Genomic DNA, 22,003 nt, shown 5'->3' with positions numbered 1-22,003 from the left:
CGGACCCGTATCACCGGAATTTTAATGTCACACAACATTTCGTGGTAAAGGTATTGTAGCGAATTCGGGGGCGGGGGGGGCAGTCCGGGAACCGCCACAGCCGGGACGCGAACCCGTGTCTCCCACACCGCAAGCGACAACGTTAACCAGTCGACTTAAGGGTCCGACCCGTTAGTCAAGGACCAACGTGTCCGCTTATCCATGCACGTTACGGTATTCTCAGTTATCTTCGGAGTTAGGCCCACATGACAGGGCCGCATTCTAACTTTCCCGCCGTTACAGTTTGGTTAAAAGAGGGAAACGCTCGTGCTCGGTGAGGGTCACTTCCAGCTACGTGGGTGCTGCCCCGTGGCTCCTGCATGTAAATAAAGGCTGGCACGACATCATCCCATTAGTCAGTGAGTCCATATCTCAACACGCTCTTTTGATCAGGCTTGTTTGGTTGGTGTCCTCCCCCGCTGCGTGTCCTGTTTAACATAAAGCATCGTTGACGCTGATCCAGTGTTTTGTCTGCTGAGATCAGCCACTAAAGCCGTCTGTCTGTCTGTCCCTGCTCTCTTAAGGCCGTCTGTCCCCGCTCTCTGAACTACAGTACTGTGCTCACTGGCACATCTGAGGGGGGGAAAGACATTTTGTTTATATTGGTTTACTTTTTAAAATCCTTTATTTAGCCAGGAAGGCCCCACTGAGGGATGGCGCAGTGGTTAGCGCGGTTGCTTCACAGCAAGAAGGTCCTGGGTTCGAGCTCCAGGGTAGTCCAACATTGGGGGTCGCCCCGGGTCGTCCTCTGTGTGGAGTTTGCATGTTCTCCCCGTGTCAGCGTGGGTTTCCTCCCACAGTCCAAAGACATGTAGGTCAGGTGACTCGGCCGTACTAAATTGTCCCTAGGTATGTGTGTGTGTGGGGGGGCCCTGTGATGGCCTGGCGGTCTGTCCAGGACTCCAGGGTGTCTCCCCGTCTGCCGCCCAGTGACTGCCGGGAGAGGCTCCAGCATCCCTGCGACCCTGAGAGCAGGATAAGCGGTTTGGATTAATGGATGGATGGGTGGTCCCATCGAGATGCAACATCTGTACCTCCAGGGAGACTCGGTCAAGACAGCAGCAGAAAAGGCTGGAAGTCTCGTAAGTCCAGTTGGACATAGCCAGAGAAGACATGGGAGGACTTGATGTGCATAAAAAGAGAAACCGCAGAACTTTGAGAAGCTGTTGTATTTTGCAGCTCATTCCACGCGTCCAAAGATAAGGCGGCTTTACCGACCTCGGGACGCAGCAACCTGGGTCCTTACACCGGAACTTGACTCTCGGGTCTCGTGCAGCAGTTGGTAGAAAGAAGGAAATGTTAGATCAGTAGTTTACCCAACGATGCTTCAAAAATACAAACAGCAAAATCTGTGTTTTCCTTCTCTGATATCAAGAGGACTGTCTCGGGGGGGGGGGGGTTCACCTGGTAAAGCGTGCACCGCATAAGGCTGAGTCCTTACCACAGCCGCCTGGGTTCGAATCCGGCCCGGACCCTTTGCGTCCTGTGGGCCCAGGGACCACGGCCCTGCCTGGAGCTGTGCCCGAAGAAGTAACACCGAGGGCGGTCTGACAGGAAGCGGAAGCAGGGCAGGCTAAGCTAACTGCTAGCCCATGCAGACCGGCAGTTCCGACAACACCGAGGGCGGTCTGACAGGATGCGGAAGTGGGGCAGGTTAAGCTAACTGCTAGCCCATGCAGACTGGCAGTTCCGATAACACCGAGGGCGGTCTGACAGGATGCGGAAGCGGGGCAGGCTAAGCTAACTGCTAGCCCATGCAGACCGGCAGTTCCGATAACACCGAGGGCGGTCTGACAGGATGCGGAAGTGGGACAGGTTAAGCTAACTGCTAGCCCATGCAGACTGGCAGTTCCGATAGCACCGAGGGCGGTCTGACAGGATGCGGAAGTGGGGCAGGTTAAGCTAACTGCTAGCCCATGCAGACCGGCAGTTCCGACAACACCGAGGGCGATCTGACAGGATGCGGAAGCGGGGCAGGTTAAGCTAACTGCTAGCCCATGCAGACCGGCAGTTCCGACAACACCGAGGGCGGTCTGACAGGATGCGGAAGCGGGGCAGGCTAAGCTAACTGCTAGCCCATGCAGACTGGCAGTTCCGATAACACCGAGGGCGGTCTGACAGGATGCGGAAGTGGGGCAGGTTAAGCTAACTGCTAGCCCATGCAGACTGGCAGTTCCGATAACACCGAGGGCGGTCTGACAGGATGCGGAAGCGGGGCAGGCTAAGCTAACTGCTAGCCCATGCAGACCGGCAGTTCCGATAACACCGAGGGCGGTCTGACAGGATGCGGAAGCGGGGCAGGCTAAGCTAACTGCTAGCCCATGCAGACCGGCAGTTCCGATAACACCGAGGGCGGTCTGACAGGATGCGGAAGTGGGGCAGGTTAAGCTAACTGCTAGCCCATGCAGACCGGCAGTTCCGACAACACCGAGGGCGATCTGACAGGATGCGGAAGCGGGGCAGGTTAAGCTAACTGCTAGCCCATGCAGACCGGCAGTTCCGACAACACCGAGGGCGATCTGACAGGATGCGGAAGTGGGGCAGGCTAAGCTAACTGCTAGCCCATGCAGACCGGCAGTTCCGGTAACACCGAGGGCGGTCTGGTGGCGGCCTCGCCCAGCCTTGGCCGTGTTTTAGTGCGGTGTGGAGTGCGGGGAGGTGTGTCGGAGGTGTCTGGCTGGGAGAGCTGGCGTAGGATCGGCTGGGGGAGCCTGGTCTGCCATTTCCTGTGGGCCCAGGGACCACGGCCCTGCCGGAGCCGTGCCTGAGAAGGAAACCCGAGGGCGGTCCGACAGGACGCGGAAGCGGGGGAGGCTAAGCTAACAGTGGAATTTTCGGACTGTGTTGTTAACTGTTTGTGTGTTTTTTGTTTGTTTTTGCTCTGTTCTCTGTTTTTGTACGTTTCTGGCGGTGTCGTTTTGGGGAAATTTGGGATGTGGGTTTTTGTGTATTTTGTGTCACACCGCTGTAGACTGGGGGGGAAACGGAATATGGCTTCTTGTGTGTACACAAGTACACGAAAGAAACGAGAATAAATGGTTCCTGATTCCTGAATTCCAGTTTCGCCGCTGCTTCTACGTTGGCAGATTAGTGTATTTGCTATTACCGAATGCGCTTTCTGGAATAAAGCTGAATTTTTATTTGACCTACATGGCGAAAGCAGGTCAACAGATTTAATGCATCCAATGTGATTAAAGCAACACTTCTTTACAATGTCTTGATTCGGGTGTGTAGGTGGGTGTTTGTCTGAAAGGTCGTAACATACTCTTGAAGGGTGCACAACAAAATTCCAGAGGCTTTAGAGGGATAACAGAAGATGAAAGAGGTTTTGGGACCACTCCCTGGGTGCTTAGCGCTTGTACAGAGAGCCGGACTTGGTAAGGGGCCTGTCCTCCAGTTTGTATGCACAACACCAACCCTCAATTCCTCCCCCTGCCAGTCCCCCGGTGGATCAGACCATGCAGACTGACCCCGGGTCAGCGGACTGTTGTACTGGCGTCGACATGTTGACTGACTGGTCTCCATGGAGCGGCTCATGATGGGAGGCACTGTGCACCTCTCACAGTCAACATGTTGGGACAGAGGTTATGGGCCACCAGGACTCTCACTGGCTTTTGGGCAATAGAAGAGTGAAGGTACCCCCAAATAACGAGAGAGAGGTGGGGGGGGGGGATGATCAGTTCTGTCTGTACCTTCTGGTTTGATTTTTCAAAACGTTCAGCAGGAAGAAAATACAAAGATGTCAACAACTCTTCTGCGGTTTTACCCGAAATGAGAGAACAAGTCGTGTCACGTTATTTGGAGTAGCGCCACCCTGATGGTGTATATTTCCGCACGATAAACAACAATAACAGAAATGATTATAACGCAAAATATTTGGACCTGCCTAATTCCAGTATACCTGGAAATGCTGCCTTGTTTCTGTACAGAGCATCGTCGGATGGCTGCTCATCTCGAACAGTCCAGGGTTAAGCCCACACACAGACCAGCACGCGGAGCCAGCAGGGCTGCCGGGTCCAGACGAAGCCGGAGACCCAGCAAGAAACAGAACCTCCATAACTGCGGGAGCAGGGTCCGGCCTCAACCCGTGTTGGGTGGGAGCTGACCCTCTCTTCCTCCTCCACAGCCCAGCCGGCTCTGCTACGCCCACGCCAGCTGGCTCCGCCACGCCCACACCAGGCACTTCCCTTGCCCTCCTGTGACTCACTCCGGGACTGACGTTTCCAGCACGCATCACATCCAGCATGCGCCCCCCCCCCCCGTCTCGTGGGTCCGCGCGGGGCGACCTGTTGCGCAGGTCGGATTAAAGGCTGCTGTTGTTGCGCCGCTGCAGCGGGACGGCGACCTGGCTGTTGGTGTTACTCCATCACAGGGACGCGTGCACTTAGGGATATTCACTTCTTCTTCTTCTTCTTCTTCTTCTTTTTTGTTCTCTGTAAATGATGAAGTGACGTTTTCTGAAGGGGGGGGCTATTTTGTGAGCATTATATCTGATGCCATACAGCTGAAAAACTGGACACGGGACTTACAAACCCAAACGCGGGAGCGGCGGTGATGTGACGTGACGTGACGTGACGTGACACCCCCCCCCCAAAATCCGTGGCAGTCTCGTCCACTTTGATCCAGTTTCCGTCTGCCGTTTTACGAGACGCCGTCGTCTCTTAACATGACCCCCGAGAGACGGGCATGCAAGCCGTAAAGCGGACGGAGGGGTCCCGCCTCAGTCTCTTCTACCTCACCTTGCTCCTGTGGACCACACGGATGAACGGACTGGCCGACTTCTCAAGTAAGTAGAGAGATGATGATGATGATGATGATGATGATGATGATGATGATGGGCTGGAGGAGCATAAACTGATGAGGAGCGTTCATGGATAATGGCGCGTAGATAGATAGATAGATAGATAGATAGATAGATAGATAGATAGATAGATAGATAGATAGATAGATAGATAGATAGATAGATAGATAGATAGATAGATAGATAGATAGATAGATAGATAGATAGATAGATGGATGGATGGATGGATTGATTGATTGTTGTCCTTAAGGTAATCTGTTGACACACATACACCCCCACCCAAGGGTGCACAACTACACACAGCATTTAAAACATGCCGTTTACAGTGAATGGGGAGGATTAGGTTGCAGTTCGGTGTGAGTTTGACGACTTTGCCATGTCCACGTGTGTCCGCCGATGTCCCTCACAGACTACTTGTACAGGATCATCAGCAGCCACTCCGCCCTGGCGTGTGACGGACAGCGGCTGCGCCTGCACTGCCCGCGCCACGCCACCATCCACGTCCAGTCCGCCTTCTACGGAGCGCGGAACCGCAGCTGCTCAGCCTGCACCGCCCTGCAGGTGTGTCCGTCCGTTTCAGCCACGCCGGCTCGCTGGAGTTATTCGCCGGCTATCTCCCTCCGTGTTAAACACCGGATTCCAGGCTCGGTTCGCCCCGAGTTTCCCATTTTTAGTACCGGAGCCCAGTTCTTTCTGCATCAGCCTGCCACCGAGAGAGCAATATGGGGTTAACTGTGACCGTTTTGGATTTTCAAACTTTAATAAGTTTGTGGGGGGGGGGGAGACGATACAGACCTGCTGCTCCCTGAATTCTCCTAAACTTGCACATGTTGGCATTTAAAATGAGATTTAGATCAACTGCACGATAAGATCCACCTAAAACGACCACGAGCGGTCAAAATGACCACGCGTAATTTGCGCGTCATCGTGCGCGTCGCGACGCTATTTGTGACGCGTGTTGGTCGCGTCATTTCCTTCGCGAAGTTCATCGCTCCTGTCATAGAAACACACTAAGTTTCTCCAGTGCAGAGTCTAAACTTGATGTTTGATTATTGCCAACATGTCTGGTTTACAGACGCCGTTACAGACGCACCATGACCGCCACCGAGGCGCCGCAGTATTTACAGGCGTTGGACAGCGGCCATTTTAAATTGTTTGAAAAATAGCATTAAAAGTTGTTAAAATTTTATTGTTGGTGTCAGTTAGTTTCTTAACAGACACACTAACATATGTAATGCATCAATATCTCAATTGGGTATTTATCTTGGCAGAATATAGAGCTTAAAAACAGTGGCGGTCAAAATGACCGCCCACGGTCGTTCTAGTGTTAAGAATGAACGATAACAGATATTTTGCTGACTGTTTTTTTGGTTTTGTGGCTTGGCAGAAGCTTCTGTCGGAGTGTCAGGGCCACAGAGACTGCCAGCTATCTGTCAACCACCTGCTGTTTGGGAAGGACCCCTGTCCCGGGACGCCCAAATACCTCCATGTGGATTACAAGTGTAAACCCAGTGAGTTATGTAGACTGAACCCACCTGTCAGCCTTTCTCCTTCAACACACGGTAGATGGCCACTGAGTGTGTGTGTGTGTGTGTGTGTGTAAAGCCCTATTCTGACCGGTTAGGTTTTACCTGAGGAGGTCCAGTAACTGGAATTATTACCAATTACTCCGGTGATTTAAATCCTGTCCAAATTTGCCATGTTGCATATGTTTTTTAGCTGCCTGGGAAGTAAAAGTTCTGGGCTGAATTACCTGCTGTTTTCTTCCAGACACTCCAAAACTCCTCCTGTAAGACTAATCCTGTGTGAACAGACATGTCCGTATTTTCCCCCTTATCATAAGGGCTTTGAAGCAGGTCTGCTCCAGTCTTCTCGCTGTGTTTCATGCAGTCTCTGGACCTCTTCTTTACACACTCGGTTCGTCTGTGACACTCAGACCAGTCACTCAACGCTTCTGTCACACGAGCTTGGTTCTTCCAAGATTGCTGGTGCTGGAAATTAGCACCCCCCCCCCAAACAGCTATCAGATTGAGCGTCTCCTTTCGGGTCCAGTGTTTTTGTGTTGTTTTGAAGCTAGAAGGAAGGCGGCATGCCAGAGACCGCCTGCCATTAGTCACATTTGGGACGTGCTCAGTAATTCAGGCATCAGTTGTTATTCTGTCAGAATGCTCCACTGGAATTACTGACATCCATCCATCCGTTATCCAAACCGCCTACCCTGCTCCCAGGGTCGCGGGATGCTGGAGCCTATCCCAGCAGTCACTGGGCGGCAAGTGGGGAGACACCCTGGACAGGGCACCAGCCCATCACACAGGGCCCACACACACACACATTCACACCTAGGGACAATTTAGTACGGCCGATTCACCTGACCTACACGTCTTTGGACTGCGGGAGGAAACCGGAGCACCCGGAGGAAACCCATATAGACATGGGGAGAACATGCAAACTCCACACAGAGAACGACCTGGGACGACCCCCAAGGTTGGACTACCCCGGGGCTCGAACCCAGCACCTTCTTGCTGTGAGGCGACCACGCTAACCACTGCGCTTTCGTGCCGCCACAAGTGCGTCAGAAGTGGGACGGCGAGACCGTGAGGCCATCGGAAGCGCATGCGCCCAGAGGCGTGAGGGAGCTGGTATGCTGAAGCGTAGGGACGCGCTCCCCGAAGGAGGGGAGGGGGGTAGTGTAACGACCACGAATGACTAGACTTGCTAGCCCCGTTACGGGTTGGACCCTTTAGTCGACTGGTTAACGTAGTTGCCCGCGGTGCGGGAGATCTGGGATCTGGGATCTGACTGCCCCCCCCCCCCCCTCTGAATTCGCTGCAGTGGAATTACGGGCATGATAAATAAAAACCACATCACTGAACCCCCTCAGGTAACACTTATCCTGTCCGAATAGGGGTTTCGCACTGTAATTGTTTTGGGCCTAACGACGGTATTTCCTTGTGACGTGAACGCCTCTGCTCGGTTCTGCATCAGCCACTTTGCTCTCCCTCTTCAATGTGGAACAGCCACAAAAGTGCACAACACTTCCGATTCCTGCAACCTCTCCGTTTTACGCCGTCATCACCAACTGGCTCGCCTCTGTCCCGCCCACCCGTTCTGTCCCCCCAGCCGAACACAGGACACGTGTGGTCTGTGAGGGGGAGATGCTGCTGCTGCGCTGCAAGCCCCCCAGGCTGCTGAACATCTACGCAGCTGTCTACGGGAGAGGCCTGGACCAGACGGACGTCTGCCCCGCACCCCACACCAGACCACCCCCATTTGGTGAGTCAACAGCCGTCACAGATTACCCCCCCCCCCCACCCCAGCATGCTCGATATGTTGTGTCTGTCGACCCTTTGCTGTCTTGATGAGAGTATTATTAATGACATTGTGTGAGACAACCCACGAGGCCCGCGGGCCCTCGACACAAGCAGGACTTGGAGAAGCGAGAGACGAGATCAAGACGTATAAAACAGCGGTGCCTGCAAATAAGAGGATTTATTACATATATAATACTGGGTTTCAGTTGCCTACTAGTGAGGATTTCTGTGCTCACTTTCAGATTTTTAGATTTGTAATTGTGTTTTTGTTGGCTGGGGAGAAAGTTTGTTTGTCAAAAGACGATTCTGGATTTATTTGAAATAAATAATCTGCAAGCGGCCGCACAAGCAGCAGTTAAACTGTTAAAACTACAAGTCAGTAAAGTGGCTGCCAGTATTACAGGCGTTCATGTAGCACAGCCACACACACACACACACACACACACACACACACACACCCATGCACACACACACACACACACCCATGCACACACACACACACACACACACCCATGCACACACACACACACACACACACACTCACACACACACACCCATGCACACAAACACACTTACTCAGACCTGTCTCTCTCTCTCTGTCTCTCTCTGTGTCTGTCTGTCTCTCTCCGTGTCTCTGTGTCTGTCTGTCTGTCTGTCTGTCTCTCTCTCAAATTCAAGTTCAAATGGCTTTTCTCTGTCTTTCTCTCTGTGTCTCTGTGTTTGTCTGTCTGTCTGTCTGCCTCTCTCCGTGTGTCTCTCTCTCTGTCTGTCTCTCTCCGTGTCTCTGTGTTTGTCTGTCTGTCTGTCTGTCTTTCTCTCTGTGTGTCTCTCTGTCTGTCTGTCTCTCTCTCAAATTCAAGTTCAAATGGCTTTTCTCTGTCTGTCTGTCTGTCTCTCTCCATGTGTCTCTCTCTGTCTGTCTGTCTTTCTCTCTCCATGTCTCTGTGTCTGTCTGTCTGTCTGTCTGTCTGTCTCTCTCACTCAAATTCAAGTTCAAACGGCTTTTCTCTGTCTGTCTGTCTGTCTGTCTCTGTTTGTCTCTCTCTCTGTCTCTCTGTCTCTCTCACTCAAATTCAAGTTCAAATGGCTTTTCTCTGTCTGTCTGTCTGTCTGTCTGTCTGTCTGTCTGTCTGTCTGTCTGTCTCTCTGTTTGTCTCTCTCTCCCTCTCTCTCTGTTTGTCTCTCTCTCCCTCTCTCTGTCTGTCTGTCTCTCACACAAATCACAAAGACACACAAAATCGGGGCTTATTCACTGACAGCCTGCGTGTCTCGTTTTCTTCTCCGTCCAGAGTGTCTCAACCACAAGGCCGTGCACGTGGTGTCACAGTCCTGCTACAGCAAACAGAGGTGTGTTGTCGCCGTTGGCAACCAGACCTTCAGGGACCCCTGCTTCCCAGGAACCAGGAAGTACCTGACTGTGCTCTACGCTTGTGGTAGGAGTTCATTCTGCTTTCCTGCTCACATGCTGAGCCAAATCAGATACCTCGTGAGGAAATACACGCAAGATAGGACATCACACTAACATTATGACGTGCATGTTTCTGCCTCACTCATTAGGAGCCAGCCCCTTTAGTGCACATTTGTTGTTTCCTATTGTGGCTTCCTATCTACTAATCTAAGTCATCAGTTGTTCTTATCTTAATCACACCCAGCAGCACAAAGAGAAATATGTATGAGAGCGAGCACGGACTGTGATTTCAGCTCTGAATGGTTGGAGGCTGACATCCTGATCAACTTCCTGTGCTTGGCTCAAATGCCAGTGAAGTCATTGGCAGACATTGTTAATGAATATATAGCTCTGAGAGCCAACTTCAGTCCAGTGATGAATGAATTATTTCATCAGACACCAAAGGCCCCATTTTTCTCTGCACAAAACGGTTATGAGTTCACCTCGGAGGCAAGTTGACTGTAAGGTTCCTGTACGGAAAGCACCGTCGGTCTGAATGTATTTTCCTTTGATCCCAAATATGGCGAGGCTTGCAGCTGTCCATAATGGACCCACTGACGCCATCTGTGTCTGTCTCACCAGTACCACAGACCCTCTTCAGAGAGGCGGACCCGGACATACTCAGGCCGTCCCCATCCCCCGAAGTAGAAGCAGAGAAAGGTAACGTCAGTCCACCGTAACGATAATCCTTACACACCGAAGCAATGACCCGGGAAAACCCAGTGTTTGCTGTTGATGTGAAGGTCTGGGCAGGGGTCATCTGACCTGCGTATGAAACCTTGATCACGACCAAATACCCCACTCTTCCGAGCAGTCCCGGTCGCTGCTCCACCCCCTCTGCCGATCCGGGGAGGGTTGCAGACTACCACATGCCTCCTCCGATACATGTGGAGTCTCCAGCCGCTTCTTTTCACCTGACAGTGAGGAGTTTCACCAGGGGCACGTAGCACGTGGGAGGATCACGCTATTCCCCCCAGTCCCACCTCCCCCCTGAACAGGCGCCCCCCCCCCCACCGACCAGAGGAGGCGCTAGTGCAGTGACCAGGACACATATCCACACCCGGCTTCCCACCGGCAGACTCGGCCAATTGTGTCTGTAGGGACGCACAACCAAGCCGGAGGTAACACGGGGATTCGAATCGGCGATTCCCGTGTTGGTAGGCAACGGAATAGACCGCCACGCTTCCCAGATGCCCAAAACAGTCACTTTTAATGACACCAAAACACGAGCACCCTGTTTAGCAGTGACGCGTATGGAAATGAAATTGTGGACCGGGGTCTTGTGTGAACAGCGACAACTTAGTGTTTACCTGTGACCGTAGTCTGGTCTGACTCGTCAAACACAGGTTGACCCTGTGTTTGGTAGCCTGTGTCATATACTACATACATGGGTTTGTTATGTGGAAGGGCCTTTACACATCTCCTCTGTCCTTCTAAACCATATAGTTGCACTTTTTTCCTCCCAGTTCCTCCTGAGGATGTCATGTGGCCATTTCCCAAAGGCTCCAGAGTGCCAGACCCCCCAGGAACAATTCTGAGCACCTCGCTCATGATATTTGGCTATATCGAAGGTAAATAATCTACCATACATGACTGTTCACATACCCATGCACCAACACACACACACACACACACATGCGTTGAAAATGCTTTGCCGCTGCTCATTTTCCTTCCATTTGTGCTGCAGAGCATCCAGTGACGGCAGCGCTGCTGTTCACCTCCGGTGTGTGCATTGGTTTGCTGCTCATCCTGTTGGCTGTGTCTGTCCAAGTGACCTGCAGGGGGCGTCCGCTCAGAGGCCGAGGACCCACAGCAGGGTCTGCCAGCCGGACTAACAGCCACGAGGAAGAGGATGATGATGAGGATGATGGTAATGAAGAGGGAACAGACAGCTCTCTACTCTCAGCCACGGACAGGAAGTCATTGTACTGCTGGGAGGAAAAGACCTGTATGACTGAGGCTGCGGAGCGGGCAGAGAGGATTGAGCGCAGAGAGATGGTCATACAGGAGATCTGGATGAACTCCTATCTAAACGGCACCTCCTGCAGCCTAAACTGACCTGTCGCCCTCTCGCATTGCTCAGCACCTCCAGAATATGGTCTTCCATGCTCCACCTTCTCTGCCGATCCGGGGAGGGCTGCAGACTACCACATGCCTCCTCCGATACATGTGGAGTCGCCAGCCGCTTCTTTTCACCTGACAGTGAGGCCTTTCACCAGGAGGACGTAGCGCATGGGAGGATCACGCTATTCCCCCCAGTTCCCTCTCCCCCCGAACAGGCGCCCCGACCAACCAGAGGAGGCGCTAGTGCAGTGACACATACCCACATCTGGCTTCCCACCCACAGACACGGCCAATTGTGTCTGGAGGTACGCCCGACCAAGCTGGAGGTAACACGGGGATTCGAACCGGGATCCCACGCTACCCGGACGCCCAAGAGGGGCGATTTTAAATATCAGTTTGTGTGTGTGCTTTTTTTTGGTTTTTTTAATAATCAGGATGGATTACAAGTTTAGTTTGACAAAGCAAGCCATTTTCAAAGGACGGGTGGAGTTGTACGTTGTAAAAGGGTTGTGACTGGTTAGTAATGCAGGTCTGGTGGTGTCTGCATAACAGTAAAAGAGCTGGTGATTTGGCAAACTTGTGTTTCAGGAGGATGGAGGTGTTGATTTCACCTACATTCTCCTCCGCATGGACATTATCTCTGAAGATTTCAGGTCGGGACATTTTTAGTGTAAAATAAGGTTAAACGTCGGCTCTTGATAGTGATCATGATAGCTCCCGTTCATTGCAGATCTACTTTGAGAGGTTCGAACCTCAGGGACTGAAACCTTTCATTATTCTTTGATTCATCATCAGGCAGGAGTTTAAACCTCTTAAGGGGTGAAACAGTGTACATCTAACCGTATAACCATTATGAAACAAAGAACATGCGAGGGGACATGTGACGTATCATGAAATCAACTTCATGACATCATACAGTTTTCAGCTTGGCCCATAAAACATTGTTCACTTTGAACAGCACGATGCAGCTTTCAGCCTTCTGCTTGTCTTAAAACCCCCGAATCAAGATGTAAATCAATCTTGTCCATTGTTAATTTGGAGAATTAACAATGTATTGCTCCCTCCGGGTTGGGGATGAGTTGTTGCCTCAAGTGAAGGAGTTCAAGGATCTCGGGGTCTTGTTCACGAGTGAGGGTAGGATGGAGCGGAAGATTGACAGGCAGATTGGTGCAGCATCAGCAGTAATGCGGACGTTGTACCGGACCGTTGTGGTGAAGAGGGAGCTGAGCCAGAAGGCAACGCTCTCAATTTACCAGTCAATCTTCGTTCCAACCCTCACCTATGGTCATGAGCTTAGGGCAGTGACCAAAAGGGTGAGATCATGGACACAAATGGCTGAAATGAGTTTCGTCTGTAGCGTGTCTGGCTCAGCCTTAGAGATAGGGGTGTGGAGCTCGGACATGCGGAGGGAGCTCAGAGTAGAGCTGCTGCTCTTTCGTGTCAAAAGGAGCTAGTTGAGAGGTGGTTCAGGCATCTGATTAGGATGCCTCCCTTTGGAGGTTTTCCAGGGACGTCCAACTGGGAGGAGACCCCGGGGTAGACCCAGAACTCGCTGCAGGGACTACATGTCCAATCTGACCTGGGAACGCCTTGGAATCCCCCAGGAGGAGCTGGAGGGTGTTGCTGGGGGGAGGGAAGTCTGGAGTGCCCTACTTAGCTTGCTGCCACTGCGACCCAACCCCGGAGAAACGGCTGATGATAAGATGAGATGAGAATTAGAATTGACCAGTCTAGTTGGTAGGTTGGTAAATTTCTGGATTAGAGTATTTTCCTAATGCTGGTCAAAGTTGTGACATGTTTTGAAATCCACAGCCATAACGTTTTCAACCCAATGTTAATTTATGTTGAATTAGAAAATGGTATGAATGCCAGCAGCGGTTCATATTGTGAAAAAACCAAACCATTTGTTCCAATTTTACTTGCACCATAGGTCAGTCTAAGATCAAAAAGCCATCTGACCTGAAAAAAAGTGTAGTTATTAATTTTTATTTAGACACCACATCCAGGATGTACTTCATGTAGTGCGACAGGACAGGATGCCATGGAGCCGCAGCGGCTGAAACCCACTGAGACTCGGATGTCTTGTGTCAGATGTTTTGGAGTGTGTCCACCGCTCACATGAGTGAAAAGCTCACACCGTGAACTCTACAACTTCCCCCCCTTGTGGATCACACGTTCCACTGTGTGGCAACATCCTGTATCTGAGCTCGATTGACTTTTCAGTCCCATAAATGGGGACAAAGAGAGGAAAGGTGTAGCATCCTTCTCCCTGCAACCCATGGAAAGGGGAGGCGGTGGCGGCGGCGGGGGGGGGGGCTTGTTGAACTCTGTAACTGAACCTTTAATGACAGCGGCAACATACCATCCCAACGTTATCATGTGTGATAAGCATAGGCATTAAACACTCTGAGTTTATTAACGTCTCTTTAACAGCATATTTTTCACATTTTAACTTCCATTTCATGTATACACGTCTCACTGAATAAAAAGCTGAAGTTACCATCTGACCATTTGAACAATCCATGCAATCCAGAAAAGAGCACAAAGGGGTAATGGGAACCTCTGGTTTGAGTTTAAATGGAGCAGGTTTGTAATGATGCCAGCCTCAGTTAGACATCATTAACTTTACCATTGTACAGTCCTTGTCATCCTACAAACTGGTTCAGAAATATTCAGTGTGTTCGGCCTGGTATTTTGAATATTAGCTATTCAACATATAAGTAACACATGTGATGTATGGATTATGTTTACTTAGCTTTGAGATGAACAGAAACAAAAGTTTTCTAGGGAGGATCCTTTCTAAACCCTGTTGTGGAACAGCGGTGCACTGGGATAAGGCAGAGTTAGCGGCACACGGAGCGACTTCACAGTGAACCAGGTTCCAGTCATGACCACGCAGTGTCTCTCTACCTGGGTCCCCATTTGACGTTGGTGAGACCTTGAAACTGCCTTTTCAGCGCTTGTCTGTCTGACCACTCCGAGTCCAGGTGACTGTCATCGTCTGCCTCCTCCAATTTCTGAAAGATAACCAGGGATGGGCTGAGGTTAAGAATGGCACATCCATTATAACCAAAAAAAAAATATATACGTATCTAACAACAGCAATGATAGTAATAATAATATCAATAGTAATTACCTTTTGTAAAGTAACTGTTGAAAAAGATAGTTTTTCCATTATCATAGCAAATACATTCTACATTTTCTCCTTCAGAAGACGTTTTTATCGAAAGAACCTTATAAGACAGTAATTAGCAGATGAATTTATGTGTATCTCAGAGTACTAAATCTTATCATAGCCAAGACAGCCTGTCATGTCAAGTGTAAATAGTGTCTGTGATCAATAGGTAGATTAATAACATGGACACAAGCAATAGTAGAAGGGGATTCATATTACAAGTTAGCTAAAAAAATTACAGCAAATCGATATGAAAATCATAAACTTAGCACAAAAAGTAAGGAAATGTGTGTTTGGTAGATTATTTCTTTGTTGTAACAATGCTTCTTGGCGATAAATCTTATATCAGGCAGCTGATTGTCAGCACCTGGGGTACCAGAAGCTCAAAACAAGAGTCAATAGCAACAGCAAAATAAGCTGTTTGGCATTGGCAGAGAAGATTGGGCAAATTTTTCATGGGCACAACCCACATACTCAGCTCTGCCGCTCATCCCACAAATGCATGTTCCTTACAAATGTGGCCCCATTTAAAAGGGAAATAAACAGGCTTTCCAACGGTATAAGATTTATTGCCAAGAAGGTATAAGATTTATTGCCAAGAAGCATTGTTACAACAAAGAAATACTCTACCAAACACAAATTTCCTTACTTTTTGTGCTAAGTATAGATATAAAAATCCTAGAGACCACCTATGGATGAAGATAGGCCTGGAAAAGCAGGGTTTTTTTTTTGAATGAAGTAATCAAGTCTGTAGCTGGAATGGAATACTGGATTTTATTCCACCATTTTGAGTCCAGGGGCCTCATGTATCAGTCGTTACTACGGGCAAATTTGTGCGTACACACCCATGGAATTTTTTTGCCCTCAAGATTGTCTGACAGTCAACAGCAAAGCATGATGGTTATTTGTAAGTCCTTCCTCCTAACATCTATTGTCTACCTCTTGCAACCAGCAATCACCCAGGCCTGCAAAGACATCAGTGTTAGCCAATCGGTGTCTAAATTCAGGGGTTACCCAGGTTCTACACTGGTCTCTGAGACAAACTTCAGGACTAAAAAAATCCCATGGGTGTGTACGCACAAATTTGCCCAATAGTAACGACTGATACATGAGGCCCCAGGTGAGGGAAAAGTCTAGACGTAGTGCCTGTTGCTTCTGAAGCAGGCATAGACAATAGTCTTGCAGAGGTTGAATGAAGAGGGCCTGCAGCAGCGTACATGTTAATTAATGTGAGTTTGCAAGAACGTTTGTGCTGGTCCTTGAAATGCCTGGAAAACTGGCAGCTCGGTTTTGCCCTTTGTGCAGGCAGCACCTGGGAGCCAATGCAAGTGTACAAAGAGAGGAGACGTGTGCTTATGTTAGCAGGTTTAAACCCACATGTGCAGCATTGTTCTGGATTCTTAGCAGTATCTGGATTGCATGAGCAGGGAGATCGGTGAGAATGATGTTATAGCAAGCACAGTGGCAGGAAGAGGGGACAACTGTAATATGGTCAGAAAATGAGAGCTCGTAAATGATCATCACCCTGAGGTGAGGAGCTTGCAGATCTGGAGGGCTTGACTGTACTGAGCCTGATCAACATGTCCCTGTGGCTAGAGGACTTGGCAAGGATAACCAGCAACTCAGCTTTGGACATGCTCACAGGGAGGCGCTGCTCACTTGTCCAAGCAGACATTGTCAGCAAGGCAACCACAGCAACCCTTCCCTCACTCACATCTCAATGTCTTCTGGCATAAAGGAAAAGTAGACTTGGGTGTCATCGGCATAGGAATGGCAGGAAAAGCTGTGCCAAGATGACTGGGACAAGCGAGATGGCAAAAAATAACTGGGCTGAGCACTGAGCATTGAGGCACACCTGTTGTAACCTGCCAGGGGCAGACACTTAGACACCTCTATGATACTTGGTATGACTTGGCTATCAGGTACAATGAAATATACCCCTTTCACACTGGCCAAAAAACCTGCTAACATCCGCCTCTGGTGGTCAATGTTACATTGACCAAAGGCAGATGTTAGCGGGTTTTTTGGCCAGTGTGAAAGGGGTAACAGAGACATGATAACATGGTAAAAAGACATAGCTGTAAGAGAAAGGGTGGCAGCCTTGTAGGAACCCCAGTTTGGGAAAGCAGCAAGTATTTTTACGTGTGTACTGATGGGCAGTTGTGTGGGTGGGATACATGGTTTGTTAATATGGATATATATTCAAAGATACAAAATGAATGCAAATTATTTTTCATATTTCTCAGGCCACCTTGAGCTCCTCCTGTCTCCGATAGTAATGCATCATCATCTGTTTCTGCTGCTCCTCAGTGACGAGCGGCTCCCTCGCTGGTGCCCCCTGGCCTCTCTGAAAGGAACAGCAAGATATAGGCGACAGTTTCTTACAATCATTGAAAAAGACAGACCACATATTTTCTGATTAACCACCTAACACAAGAATGAATTGTGCAACAAGACAGTGACAACTGCATTCATGTCGAGACAGTCCTTGCCTTTTGGATTTTGACTACAATCTTGGTCTTTTCATTTTTGCCAATGAAGTCCTGTAATTTTTTCCCCCTCTGCAACTCCTTGCCGGCCCACCATAGCTGGCATTCATCCTCTGTGATCACTTGCAGAGAGGCCTGCGGGAAGGAAATTAATAGGCGGGTAGACAGAGTCAAGCAATGGAAGCTGGTGGTGGGGCAGATTAATACAGAAAAGATTAAGAATTAAAAAAAGACAAGGACAGGGTTTGAATTTTAGTATTATTCATTGAATGAGAGCATAAAATTCTCAGGAATTGTGGTCAATCTTTAAGTCTAAAAGGACTGCAGGTAATGTGAGTCCTTAGTTGACTAAATTGTATCAATATCATATTGCAGATCATGAGTATAAGATGCTCCTTGATGGACTTCCAATGCTTCTTCTTCTTCCAAAACTGATTAAAGACACTTTGGACTGAAAACGCTTTATTTGGGGGGAAATGAGATTATAATGCCAGTCACTGCTTGAATACTTCTGAAAACATAATGCAGACAGGGAAGTTCCCCCATTTTAAACATGGTGAACTGCTTGCCTGTGTTCCTGATAGGTCTTCCTGGTTCTCAAACTCCATCCTGATGGGGTCGTGAGGAGGCAGCGCCATGGGGTACACAATCATGACTGCACCCCGTAGTTGGTCCAGGGCCTCCTTCACCATCTCCATGGTGACACAAATGTTGGCCTGCGCTTGTTTCTAAGACACAAAGAGAAAGCAGGGTGAGAGAAGGATTGGATCAAATACTGGGGCCCCCTCTTTCATTCAATACATTATTATGCATTACAGAGAGAGTTGATATCTTAACAGTTTACTGTCATACTCACTTTTGAGATCAGTGCCTTTGCCTCTTCCACTGTTTTCATCAGCACCTCTCTCATCTTGTCGTTTGGAGCTGGCAGAGGGAAGATAGATGCTTGTGTTTAGTCCTCAGATATGTAAAATTGTTTCCCTGATGGCAGACTTATAACAACTGACCCAAACACGGAGCGATTTAACATGCACACACTGCAAAATAGTGCATAACAAAACAACTACATCCAGTTACTTTTATCTACTTAACCAAACGGAAGAAAAAAAAAAGGAAAAATTGTCAAGTTACTCAAGTGAATTTGCAAATTCAAAGAGGATGCATAGAAATAATTGGTACTAAAAAAAACATTTGCTTTGAAAACACAACTTTACATTTATTTGGACATTTTTCACATATTGATATATCATATCTCACAATGAAGAATATTTAAATATTACTTATGCGATTTGTAGTATGATATTTTACAATATGTAGATGTAAATTTGGGGTCACAAAAATCTGAAGAAAGCATTTGTTTATAGCGTCCTATTCTGTGGCTGATGTGAAACGGGTTGAAATGGACGACTAGGGGGGATTATGTCGCAGGGTTTGCATAGAACAAAGTACAATTCTTGACAGTGTGAAACACACTATGGACAGGGGAAATCGTCCCCTTCAAATATTTGCATCTCACCATGTCCATTCCTCCTCCCTATTTCATCCTTCTTGAATACTGATCCTCCGCTGGGCACACACCTCTCCTCCCACTCGTCCTTCAGTTTCAAATCCACAATCTGCTCATCGGTCAGCCCCTGCATGTTGGGAGGTAGTGTGATCCCATGGTCTGCCAGCTCTGGGATCTCTTGAGGGCACAAAAATGACAAAATAGGATTATGCACAAAGCCCCCCCAAAACAGCTCTTTCCCCCAAGCAAATGGTCCAAAGTACTGGATGAACTGCTCCCACGCACACGCTTCTTGCACTCTGTACCGTAAAACATATCTCGAACGTTACCAGTTGTAGTACTCCTTTTAAGTGCACACACATATACTCTCATACTGACGTTCTTTGTAGTATTCTCCTTAATCTATTGTGCTCGTCAACTCTAGAGAGAGGTTTTTATGTGCTTTGTGCCCTTTCAGTTTTGCAGCCCACCAAGTCAAACTGCTCGTTTGCACAATCTTGCTTTGTTGTGGTGCATTATTGAGTTAGCCTCGCCACCACACGTGCGGCAGGAGGAGCTCCTCACCTGAACATATTCTGTCCACTTTCAGCCTCCCGTTGTGTATGGCGGTGATCTGCTGGATCAGGGTCTCCAGCTGGACGTCCACGGTGGTGGTGAACAAAAACTGGCTTTCATCCCCGCGTTTCAGGTGCAGCTGCACCATGTTGACCTGGCAGAAAAAGAATCCCACGCTTTAAAGTGTAAAACATGGAAACGGCGTTAATTTAACACGCAGACGTCGCACGTAGGCCTATCTGACGGCATCGCCACAGGTGTAACCATGGCAACGTTCGACAGGACCTGTTCAGGACCGCTCCGGAGGACCCGAGCCCGCCGATGTTTAGCTGAGACGTTCGCTCATATCGCCTCAAACACACGCACGATGGCACGGCCGGGAAATGGTGAAATGTACCTTTTAAGTGGATCCGCAGTTTGACAACACAACTCCGCTTCTTAAAAGTCTAATTCGCCCATACTTTACGCTTCCGGACAGTAACGGCGGCGACGGGGCAAACCGCGGGGCGCTCTTCTTCTTGAGAGGTACGTGGAAAGCTGCACGCAACGTTGGTGTGCTTCTGCCACCTACAGGCGATTACGAGAACTGCACAACCTAGAATTATGTATAATTCACTTCCTTACCTGCTGCTGTCATAATACACCGCGGTTTGATTTGTTAAGAGGAAACACTGCATCATTAAAAGGCTATTGTCAGTATCTGGCTGATTCAAATGTGTGATGCTCTGGGCCTCTAAGGCAGTGTTTCTCAACCGGGGGTCCGCGGACCCCTAGTGGTCCGTGGTGTAATTGCAAGGGGTCCGTGAAAATAAAATATCTTTAAAAAAAAGATCCTATGACATTTATAGAAATAGGATTATTTTACTCAAATGTGACTGAGACCTTTATCTACCTAAACTATAAAGGGTAACAGGACTTTTTTCTCTAATTACATCTGTTTCACAAGTGTAATTTATTGTATTTTAATAAGAGATCTCGCTCCCGTTTGCATTGTTAAAAGTTACTGCATAAAAATTCTGTTGTTACATATATCTGAAAGTTACTGAATACATATTCTGTGTTGTTACATATATCTGAAAGTTACTGCATAAGAATTCTGTTTTGTTAACTATATCTAAGTTACAACTGAAAGCTCTTATTTTTGCCCCAAAGAGTGAATAAATGCTATAATGCAATTTAAAATGCAGTTTCTACTGTTTCTATCAAATTGCAACCCCCCTCCCCCAAGATCAGGTGGAGGGGTCCTCAGGGTAGATCAAAAATACGCAGGGGGTCCAGGACCCCAAAAAGGTTGAGAACCACTGCGCTAAGCTACTCTTTAGCATGTTAACTCGGTCTTTTTGCAAGCCATGACAAGTAGCACTTGTGTGGCATAGCCTGACTATGTGATGGCAATAGACTTATTCTCTGAGTTATTATGGTTTGGAAAAAAATGTTGAAGTGAATATAGTTTTCCACATAACAGATCTCAAAACCAGTTGGCTTTTGGGACTGCAGATGAAAACCAGCCTTTCTTGCTAATTCTGGCACATTTTTAAAGAAATGTGTTTGTAGAAATGTGCGTATCGTCCCTGGAAATAGTAAACTAATAAATGAAATGAAATTGTTATCTCAAAGTGTAGCTAGTAAGATTTCACATGTTCTTATTTTAAGGTTATGACTTATTTAAATTCTCTTGAAAAAGTTAAGTTTCTTCCCTAGGATATATTTTGCATCAGCAGAGCATGATAAGCAGTTTCGATAATGGATGGATGGGTGGATATTGCTGCATAACTTTTGTCAACACAATCCATGCATTACTCTTGTCTGATCATGTCATTATCCACCCCCGACCCCCCGATCTAGTTTTATGCTGTAATGAGGTTTAAAAAAGCACAATTTGACCTTTCACTGTGGTTCCCCATGACTGGAAAGCTAATCTTTACAAAAATAAGCAACTGAATTGCCAGTGAATGAGTAAACCTTAGTGTTCATTACCATGTGTCAGGATTTATCGTGACTTGTGCCATTTAGTTTGGCTGAATCTGATGGACATGGAGGAAACTTCATAATTCCCAAATCTGAAGAACATGACATGTCCATATTGTGATGTATTCTCATGGCTGTCCATTTAAATGGACAACCTCTCCCTTTGCAATATGAATAGCCTGTCCGTCTTAATTAGTTGTGTGCACAGAGTAGTAAAAAAAAAGGTTGTTGCCATCTGCTTTTCTACCTTTTTACAATAACATAGTCATGATTTTTTTAAAGGAAAGTTGTTTAATTTTTATGTGAGTCTCCAAATCACATCTGCCTTGATGTCTGATACAATCCAGATTGTTTTCTTCCCATTATATTTATTTTGGGAAAGGATTTTAAGTGCTGAATGTATTTTAGGGGCAGTCACAGAACCTGATCATCTAACTTTTAAAAATGATTAAAAAACGTTAGCACATATGAATATAACACGTGGGACACGTGAAATGAGAGAGAATGTCCATTTTCAGGTCAACAGACATTTATTATTGCATACATACAACACAAATTGCTTCATACATAAATGTGCAGTCAGCTGTGCACTTAAAATCTGGAACCTTGGATATTACATAAACCGCAGCTTTTGTTTGCTCTTTAAT

General features: G+C 48.0%; 2 protein-coding genes across 2 annotated transcripts; one reads left to right on the top strand and one right to left on the bottom strand.

Moving 5' to 3' along the window:
- Nucleotides 1-4,271: 4,271 nt before the first annotated feature.
- On the top strand, nt 4,272-11,661 carry eva1c (eva-1 homolog C (C. elegans)). Its single transcript, XM_056284418.1, has 8 exons — nt 4,272-4,825; nt 5,250-5,401; nt 6,228-6,351; nt 7,961-8,113; nt 9,441-9,584; nt 10,181-10,258; nt 11,065-11,169; nt 11,286-11,661. The coding sequence occupies exons 1-8, from the start codon at nt 4,726-4,728 to the stop codon at nt 11,654-11,656; spliced, it is 1,227 nt and encodes a 408-aa protein (XP_056140393.1). The 5' UTR covers nt 4,272-4,725; the 3' UTR covers nt 11,657-11,661.
- A 2,880-nt stretch (nt 11,662-14,541) lies between these two features.
- cfap298 (cilia and flagella associated protein 298) lies at nt 14,542-20,293 on the bottom strand. The gene is made up of 8 exons (XM_056284412.1): nt 19,786-20,293; nt 19,398-19,542; nt 18,843-19,010; nt 18,183-18,250; nt 17,896-18,054; nt 17,330-17,461; nt 17,089-17,184; nt 14,542-14,679 (listed from the first exon to the last, which is right to left on the bottom strand). The coding sequence occupies exons 2-8, from the start codon at nt 19,534-19,536 to the stop codon at nt 14,569-14,571; spliced, it is 873 nt and encodes a 290-aa protein (XP_056140387.1). The 5' UTR covers nt 19,537-19,542; nt 19,786-20,293; the 3' UTR covers nt 14,542-14,568.
- Nucleotides 20,294-22,003: the final 1,710 nt, after the last annotated feature.

Source organism: Lampris incognitus, chromosome 8 (genome assembly GCF_029633865.1).
Source record: "Lampris incognitus isolate fLamInc1 chromosome 8, fLamInc1.hap2, whole genome shotgun sequence".
NCBI classification, from domain to species: Eukaryota; Metazoa; Chordata; class Actinopteri; order Lampriformes; family Lampridae; genus Lampris; species Lampris incognitus.
The sequence above is the reverse complement of the archived record's forward strand: the minus strand, read 5'-3'. Positions and strand labels throughout refer to the sequence as shown.